General features: G+C 37.4%; 1 protein-coding gene across 1 annotated transcript; it reads right to left on the reverse strand.

Annotated features, from left to right (window-relative positions):
- Positions 1–202: 202 nt before the first annotated feature.
- Positions 203–2278, reverse strand: LOC136609957 (protocadherin alpha-13-like). The gene has a single exon (XM_066589235.1). The coding sequence runs from the start codon at positions 2276–2278 to the stop codon at positions 203–205; it is 2076 nt and encodes a 691-aa protein (XP_066445332.1).
- Positions 2279–9814: the final 7536 nt, after the last annotated feature.

Consider the following 9814-nt stretch of genomic DNA (forward strand, 5'->3'; position numbering starts at 1 on the left):
ACTCAAGATGAGTTCTTGATTTTCACTTTGTGATGATTGAAATAGATTGGGAGTGACAATGATCAAATCATTATTTGTTTGTTGAGAGTTTGGGTATACCTTATATTGAGTTTGTTGAGAATACATCCAGCTCCCTCCCATGTTAGAGCAGATTTTGTAACTTTCTTTGAGGTCATTGATCTCATCCCTCCCTGTATTTCTGTCATTTTAAGACAGTGAATACAATTAAGGTAAGAAGATCTATACTTGAAATTATACAGATGGCAGTGACAAAATAGACATTTGCATCAGAAAATTCATCAATATTACTTCTAAATTCATGATTTTTGAGCTTCATCTCCTCTTTAGAGTCAACAAAGAAGATATTAACTTGTGATATTGCTGTCATAGCTGGTTCTCTATGGTCCTGAGTAAGGACAATTAAACTAAATTCATCATTGGCTAAATCCATGTACTGAGGTTTTAAAGTGATTTCTCCAGTTTGCTGAGAAATGGCAAATGGTATTTTGCCTAATAAGTTACTGAAATGATGAGATATCAAAGCATTGTATCCAGAATCTTGGTCAATTGCTTTCATTTTTGTAACCAGATATCCTGGTTGAGCTGACTTTGGAGTTTTAATTATAGATGTTGCATACAATGGAGCAAAGGTAGGAGCATTATCATTAATGTCTTCAATAAAAATAGACAGTGTCAGATTTGAGCTGAGTGGTGGTAGACCAGCATCAGTGGCTCTTATGTAACACTGGGAATTTGTAATTTGCTCAAGATCAAAGGTCACTAAAGCAAATGCCTTCCTGTTTTCAGGATTAATAGAGATGTAAGAAGATATGGGAATCCCGTCAATGGTGCTATCGCTGATTGAATATGTAATGAAGGAATTTTGACCAACATCTGGGTCGAAGGCTGATGCTGTATAGATAGGAGAACCTGGAGGATTGTTTTCCCTGATAAATATTGTATCATAAGATTGTTGAAATTGAGGAGCATTGTCATTTACATCACTTATATCAATTGTAAGGGTTGTGGATATTGATAGAGGTGGAGGTCCTTCATCCTTTGCCATGATAACAACTGTATATTGAGACTTAGTCTCTTTGTCCAGTTGTCCATTCACAGTGAGGGAAATGTCGAACATAAACGCAGGGTTGATCTTGAAGGGTGTCATCTCTGAAATGTAACAGTATACTTTCCCATTTAATCCTGAATCTTTGTCATGGATGCTGATTATTGCTACAGTTGTGCCTTGTGGAGAGTTCTCAGGAACAGGAACAGAAAGGGACGTTACTGCCATCTCTGGTGGGTTGTCATTAACATCTACAACAGTCACTAGAACTTTACAATGTCCTACCATAGGGTGTTCCCCATTATCAATTGAATCAACTAGAATTTCATACATTGTAAAACTTTCAAAGTCCACTTCTCCTTTTACTCTTATTTCTTCTGTGTGCATGTTCAAGGTAAAAATGTTGCGGATTTCTTCTGTGACCTGCTTTCCAAATTTATATAATATTTCTCTGTTCTTTCCCTGGTCTAAATCAGTGGCATTTAACCTGATGACTAAACCTCCTACAACTGCATTCTCAGTGACACTACATTGGTAGAATGACTGATAAAAAGAGGGGGCCTCATCATTGACATCTTCTACCGTAATGATAAGATTAGTTGTGCCACTTAGTCTTGGTTTGCCTCCATCATAAGCAGTAAGTGTCAGATTATGAAGAGATTGCTTTTCTCTGTCTAAGGGTTTTTTCAGTACAACTTCTACGGATCTTATCTGATTCATATATTTTTGAAAATCTAAAGCAAAATAATCACTTGGACTGAGTTCATAATTAATAACAGAATTTGTACCAATATCAGCATCCACAGCTCCATCTAGAAGAAAGCGGGATCCTGCAGGTCTGAGCTCTGATATCAAAAGACTGAACACTCCTGAGGGGAATCCTGGACTATTGTCATTTATATCTTCTATTTCTACATCTACACGATACATCTGCACAGGCTTATCTACAATAACCTGCAGAGGAATAATACAGAAGGGTGTATTTGGACACTGCACTTCTCTGTCTATTGTCTCCTTAACAAACAAGATTCCATTCTGCAGATTAACCTGGAAATATTCCTTCTGATCTCTAGAGACAATATGTAACATTCTGGAATTAATCTCACCTATATCCAGTCCAAGATCCTGGGCAATTCTCCCAACAAAGGTGCCATGCTTGGATTCCTCTAGGATGATATAATGCAGCTGACTCACAACCACATCACAGGACATGTACAGCAATAAGAAATAATCCCATGTGTTCCTTGCCTGAAAATCCTGTATTTGAGTATTTTTTAAATTTGCAAAGGATGAATTAGGCAATTCCTCTGTTCACAAGGCATTCAAATAAGAGTCCATAATATAAAGAAAACCAATCATGGCTGCAATACTCCAAGTCAGGCTAAGGCTTCATCAGCATTAATTGGTGTGGAGTGACATCTAGTGCTTAATCTTGATAATTTGACTAGTTACAATTATAAGACACATAAATGTTTTTTTCTGGAAGTAGGCACAAATCACATGAATGTTGAATAAATAGATAAGTTTTAAAATAAAGTTAATGTCAATATGTTACATTAGAAAAAAAATATTTCATGTTTACAATTGCTAACCTTTATTAGACAACCAGTGGAAGTTTATACACTGTATGTAGTGTAAGGCCTCAGATGAACGTTTTTTAGCAGTACTTAAGAGCTTGCATGGAGCTTGAAGCAGCCCATTTACACAATCTTTTAGCGCTGATAGCAATGAGATTTTCTCACTGCTACTGGCGCTAAGGCTGAATTCACGCGAACGTATATCGGCTCGGTTTTCACGCCGAGCCGATATACGTCGTTCTCATCTGCAAGGGGGGAGGATGGAAGAGCCAGGAGCAGGAACTGAGCTCCCGCCCCCTCTCTGCCTCCTCTCCGCCCCTCTGCACTATTTGCAATGGGGAGAGGTGGGACAGGGTTGGGGCTAATTCTCAGAACTTAGTCCCGCCCCCATCCCGCCTCCTTTCATTGCAAATAGTGTGGAGGGGCGGAGAGGAGGCAGAGAGGGGGCGGGAGCTCAGTTCCTGCTCCTGGCTCTTCCATCCTTCCCCCCCTGCAGATGAGGACGACGTATATCAGCTCGGCGTGAAAACCAAGCCAATATACGGTCATGTGAATGCACCCTAAAAGTGCACTCGTCTGAATCAGGCCTAAGGGCTAATTTACATGTGTGTATGAGTTGCACCTGAGATTTATACAACTATTGGATAATAAACAAGTAATTATCACATTTTATCACAGTGAGATGAGCATACATTTATGCAGTACATAAATGTACACTGAATGGCTACATTATTAGAGACACTCATCTAACAGAACATTGGACCTCATTTGGCCTTCAAAACCTACGCAGTACATTGTGGCAACCATCCACAGGTATCAGAGGAGTCAGGGCGGCCAATAAAATATCTCCCGCATCATAGCTCTACTTTCACCAACCTGAATTGTTAACATTTGATAGGAAGGGTTTATCAATCCATGCTGTTTGTGCCAAATTCAGATGCTACCAGCAGCATGGTGCAATAGAAATCAGGACTCATCTGAACAAGCAATGTTCAGATGAGTCCTGATTTCAGTGCATCCAATTTTTGCACTCTTTTGCCCACTGGAGTCTTTTTTACTCTCTCTCTCTTAGCAATGGCACTGAAACAGGTCACATGTTGTTATAGTCTATCTGTGCTAAGGAATGATGAGTTTTGCATTCAGAAATGCCAGTTGGAGCAACAACATTGCATTTACCTGCAATTTGACTGACTGTGCACCATTTGCTAATCAGAATGATTTGTGACATCCTCCCCTTTCGTCAACAAGTTGTTTTTCTAAGATCATGCATTCTCCTTGCAACCAAGGAAGACAGGGTTTTTTTTGCTAACACTTACTAATATTTCATTATACCATTGCTTTTATTTTGCTATTTATATATTTTGATCATTTATATAGCATAAACCAATTCTGTAGCATCACTCATCACATTGGGCCCTGTCTCCGAGGGGGTTCACTATGTACATTCACCTATCAGACTGTAGCACGCAATATTTTCACAATCCAGAGCTGCAGCTCAAACTAGATTTAGAAAATGAAATGAAAATATATCATCACAAAATAAAGATTATACAAATGAATATGTTAAAAAATATAAGATACAATAATATTTATACCCTCTTAACTCCTGTACCTTGCAGTCATTTTCGACCTTCCTGACCAGGCCCCATTTTTCAAATCTGACATGTGTCACTTATTAAGTTTAAAAAAGTGTTTTTACTTATGCAGTTGATTCCAAGGTTGTATTTTTCATGTCACATTGTACTATATGTTAGTGGTGAACTTTCATTGATACATTTTACATTTATTTATAAATATGTCCTAAATTTACATAAATATTTGAAAAATTAGCAATTTTAAAACTGAATTTTTTCTGTTGTCAGATAGATATTTATATCATGCAAAATAGCTAATAAATAACATTCACCATATGTGCACTGTATATCAATGCCATTTTCAAAGCATCCTTTTCTTTACCTTAGATTTAAGTGTGTATATAGAGGGGAAATTTTAGTAATTTTGTTAAAATTATATAAAATCGATTTTTTTATGGATCAATTCAGTTCTGAAGTGATTTTTAGAAGCCTATATTTGAAACTCCTATAACTTACCCCATTTAAAAAATTGCACCCTTCAAAGTTTCCAAAATAGCATTTACAAATTCTGTTAACTCTCTAGGTGTTTCACACAGACTCATGCTTAGTGGAAAAATTTGAATAGGTCATTATTTTTGCAGATTTTTGATTTGAATAATTTTTTGTTACAGCCGCAATCCTGCTCTGACTACTGGAGGCTCAGCTTCTGAGCTGTTACAAGATCTACCAGCCTATTGCACCATATGGCTGCGGTCAGACGAGCATGCTTTTTGCACAGGCGAAATGAACGCTTCTAAAAGAACCAATAGAAGCGTCCATAGGTGCGGAATTAGCGGCGCAAAATCCCATGCACCTAAGAATGATAGAACATCTTCTTCTCTCTCCTCCTGGAGCAGCTGCACTTCTCCAAGCACAGTAGCTACAGTGAATAGGCAATGTTTCATATGATGCGCATATTAAACATTACCCGTTCACATGTTTTCAGCACATGCGCACTTTTTTGCCTGTAGGCATGCAAAAAACACGCTTATCTGACTGAGGCCTAAATGTACAATGCTTTTTGGGTTAATGGGTTGATATGTATTTTAGCAATGTTTTCTGAGACTATTTGTGCTGTCCTGTTTTTCTAATTCTAATCCAACCCCTTTTTCCATAAATCAATTTTGTTGGAAACAGGTAACCATTGTATAGACTAATGTTAGAGGAACTGATTAAAAATGTTTCAATCTTCAGGAATAAATGATACTCCTAGTTTTACTATTAATACTATTTTGCTGCATATAATAATTTTGCCAAAATATGGCTTATTTATATATCATAAATGGTATTATTTGCACACTATGGTATTTATTTGTATAAAAAAATCAAAAAGTCCTCAGTAAATAATATTCTTCAACTTTACCAACTCCATCTTACAGTTTGAGGCCTTAGTCACACGGGCGTTTTTTGCCGCGATTTGAGGATCGCATGACGGATGCGCATCCACAAATCGCGTGACCGGGGCTGAAAAATCGCCCGAAAAAACTGTTCCTAGCCGCGTTTCAATAGAAACAGGCCGGAGCTGTCCAGCGCATTGAATTCAATGGAGCCGGCAATACAGCCGGCTCCATTGAAAGCAATGCGCTGCGGGCGATCGCACGATGAATTGTCGGGAAGGGCTTAAAAATATAAGCCCTTCCCTGAAATTCATCCAGAAATGTGTAAAAAAATATATATATACTCACCCGGTCCCGGCAGCTCTCCTGAACTGCTCTCTGAAGTATTCAGCAGCCAGGGATTTAAAATCCCCAACTGCTGAATGAACTGCCTCTGATTGGTCACAGCCTGACCAATCAGAGGCAGCTCTCACTCACACCCATTCATGAATTAATGAATGGGTGTGAGTGAGAGCTGCCCCTGATTGGTCCCTGCGCTGAGCCAATCAGAGGCAGCACTCACTCACCGATTCATGAATTCATGAATGGGTGTGAGTGAGAGCTGCCTCTGATTGGTCAGGCTGTGACCAATCAGAGGCAGTTCATTCAGCAGGCGGGGATTTTAAATCCCTGGCTGCTGAATACTTCAGAGAGCAGTTCAGGAGAACTGCCGGCCGGCCGCGCTGAACTCCGTCTGCCGGAACAAGGTGAGTATATATATTTTTTTTATTTCTACACATTTCTGGATGAATTGCAGGGAAGGGCTTATATTTTTAAGCCCTTCCCGACAATTCATCCCGCGCTCGCCGGCAGCCCATTGCTTTCAATGGAGCCGGCTGTATTGCCGGCTCCATTGAATTCAATGGGCAAACATCGTTCTTCTCTGCCACAGCTGTTACAGCTGTGGCAGAGGAGAATGATTTGTCTACTATATGTTCTCAATGGGGTCGGCGCTGCTGCCGCTGGCCCCATTGAGCGCATATAGAGAGGAGAACAGGAATCGCAGATCGCAGATAGGTGCGATCTGCGTTTTCTGTTCTATAATTTATCGGACGAGCACATAAAAAGCGCTCATGTGTCCGATACCATTGCAAAGCAATGGTTTTATAAAATCGCTGGACGCATGCGCAAATCGCGCGAAAAAACGCCCGTCTGACTAAGCCCTTATTATGTTTTCATACCATGTTGAAATGTACCCAAAAATCACCCAGAAACCTTTGCTAGAAGATTCACATTGCACACACTTATTATAAAGGTGAAAATGGAATATAGATCCAATCTAGTAAAATATCCCAAGAATCACAGCACTAGATTACTACATTATATTTACTACTCATGTTTCAAATTAACATTTGAATTATAAGTGTGAGAAGCAGTGTTTCTAGAATTCTAGAATCTTTTAATATGAAAATCCACCCAGCTCAAGTTTTATAGTTACAAACCCTGCTTGATCCAGAGGAAGAAAGAAAATAACTGAGCATGAAACCACATCTTATTCTTGATCATATTTCAGTCAACACTAAGAATCCACATTAATACCAGAATCCAAATACACAAATATATCACGTCTCTCAATAATTATTACTATAAATATTATTTAGCTTTATATATATATATATATATATATATATATATATATATATATATATATATATATATCATATTTTTAAAGTGGATTCCAGCCATGCAACCTTGTTCAAGGATGATATGATACCCATCCAAATCCAAAAGATAGCAAGCACAGCCTTAAGAACCAATCTTTCCTCCCAAAAATACAATCTTCTGGCCTAAGCTGTTTTGTCTCTATGTTCAGTCTAACAAAGTGCCTTTCTTTCACTGACATTGTGGACAATACTGTGCTCAATACCTTCTCTGGTCAAATGGAAGTATAACTGTGCATTACTTTGCCTTTTTTGCAATTATGTAAAAGATCAGGAATTAGTAACAAAATTGATTTAGGTTTCTGGAATTGAGTTATTTTGCAATGAGTTCAGTTGAAGTCACAGCTGTAAAACATCACTTTGAGGATAAACATTTAACATGCTCCATAAGAAAACCAATAAATACTGTTGAATTAGAAGATTAAAACTTACTGTGAAATTCTGGGCAGAGGTTACGAAGGAAATGGGAATTATACTAAAGAAAGTATATAGCTGTCACCTGATCTAATTATCTTAGGCAGACCCAAAGCTTCTTTATAGCCTACAAAGGACAGGTTAGCCTCGCACTTGTTAGCTGCAGCAAAAGCCTTGATTACCCTCTTCTTGGGAAAACCAAACCACCCAACTATAGATTTGTGGAGAGAGAAGGTGAACCAAATTTGTGGCTTTGAAGAACTATTGAGCTGGACAAATCAATCTCATCTGACATTTCACAAATTGTGGTCCCCTTGGAAGCAATACTTCGCACATGCCTCTTAAAAACAATACTAAACAATTACACTGATATCACAGTTGCCCCATATATGTAGATATGAACCAGTTTTCTCCTGACATCTCCAGCATTTGTCCATCTCTGAGAGTTTATATGCATATAACCACTCTGGGGTTTTGTACCATCTAGCTAATAATTTGTAGTGATTGTCTTGGAGACGTATGCATGGGGAGATTTCATATGGAAATTTAAATATTGTGCATCCGTTATCTTGGTACCCAGTTTTTTTCCAAGAGGAGATATACGCCAGTCTGCCAGTGGAATGGGAACAGGTGAGTTTTTTTTGCTAAAAGTGCCATCCTTCTGGCGTTTTTATTTTTATTGCTAATTAGTTTTTCAAAATCTGTTAAGGGTCTCTAAGATACATGCTGTTTTTTAAAATCTAAGATCCCTGAAAGATGTGCAAGGTGCAGATCTTGAATGTTCCTGTGAGGTGCAAGTGTATTTATTATGGATATGCAATTTCCCCCCCACCGTCCCTCCCCCCGTTCCTCCTTTTCTCATCACTTTTTTCTATGATTAAGTATGGCTGCATGGAAAACAATATACCACTAGTTGACAAGAATGGCAATGTAAATTCATATGGTTTGCAAATGCTTGATGCATGAAAATGGAAAAGTATGATTTATTGTCTGTAAACATTTAAAGTGAACAATCCGAATAAAAAGTGATTTAACAAAAAAAAATTATAGATTGTTTGCTATGGTAATGGAAGTAAAAAGATCCATATATGATATGAATGAAAATAGTAGTGATATACAGTACAGTAATACATAGTATTAACTCATGAATAATACAATAATTATAAGCATTTAGTAACACCTTAGAGCTCTGCTTCCAGGAAGTTAGGCCAATCCCACAATTTTCTAGGGACTCTGGCCCTTTTTCCTGGACTGTTGGGGCACTTTTAGATGGAGCGAGAAATCCTTGCCCAAGTGAACGAGTAAGCAATGTCACAGTTTGCTCATTCATTTGGGTGTTCAGTTTAAACACACACATAAATTGTTTCTTTTTTGCAGGATAGTTCAGTCATTCAGTTCTGTGTACCAGTGAATGAGAACAATATTTAAACTGAACGATTAGCCAATGAGCCAACAATGATTTTCATGCTTGCATGAAATGAATGATAAACGATAAGCGAATGAATTATCGTTCATCATTAGCTGGGTTTACACTGAGTGATTATCATTCTAATTTGAACAATTCAGCAAATTTTTGAACGATGATCATTCTGTGTAAAAGCACACCTAATATAGCACCTGCAAAGTGGTTGGACATTTTCTATTTCATTAATATTGCTGAGACAAATTATTTTATTTTAGATGATAAAAGTTAAGTCGTAACTCGTAACAACTTAATTACATAACTTTTCCCATGTTTCCTTCTTTACAAATTTATATTGCAATGAAGTGGTGATGTAGTTTGATGTAATCTTTGAATCATTTCAAGTTAACATATATTTAATCTATCTTTACACATGAAATGTAGGATTAAGATGTATATGGGTGTTTTACATCACAAAATAAAAAGCCAAAAAAAAATATATATTTATTTAAAATTAAGTAATCTCAAATTAAAACAATATATAATTTTGTTGTAATGAAGAAATCCATCACCAAAGAGAAAACTATCTACTGATAAAGCTTTATAGCATAATAAAAAAAATCATGCTTATTGAACAAACATGAATGGAAAGAGTACACTGTTATAAACCAATGACAAAAAAATTCTAAGTTGATTCAAACTGCC

Source organism: Eleutherodactylus coqui, chromosome 2, assembly GCF_035609145.1.
Source record: "Eleutherodactylus coqui strain aEleCoq1 chromosome 2, aEleCoq1.hap1, whole genome shotgun sequence".
NCBI classification, from domain to species: Eukaryota; Metazoa; Chordata; class Amphibia; order Anura; family Eleutherodactylidae; genus Eleutherodactylus; species Eleutherodactylus coqui.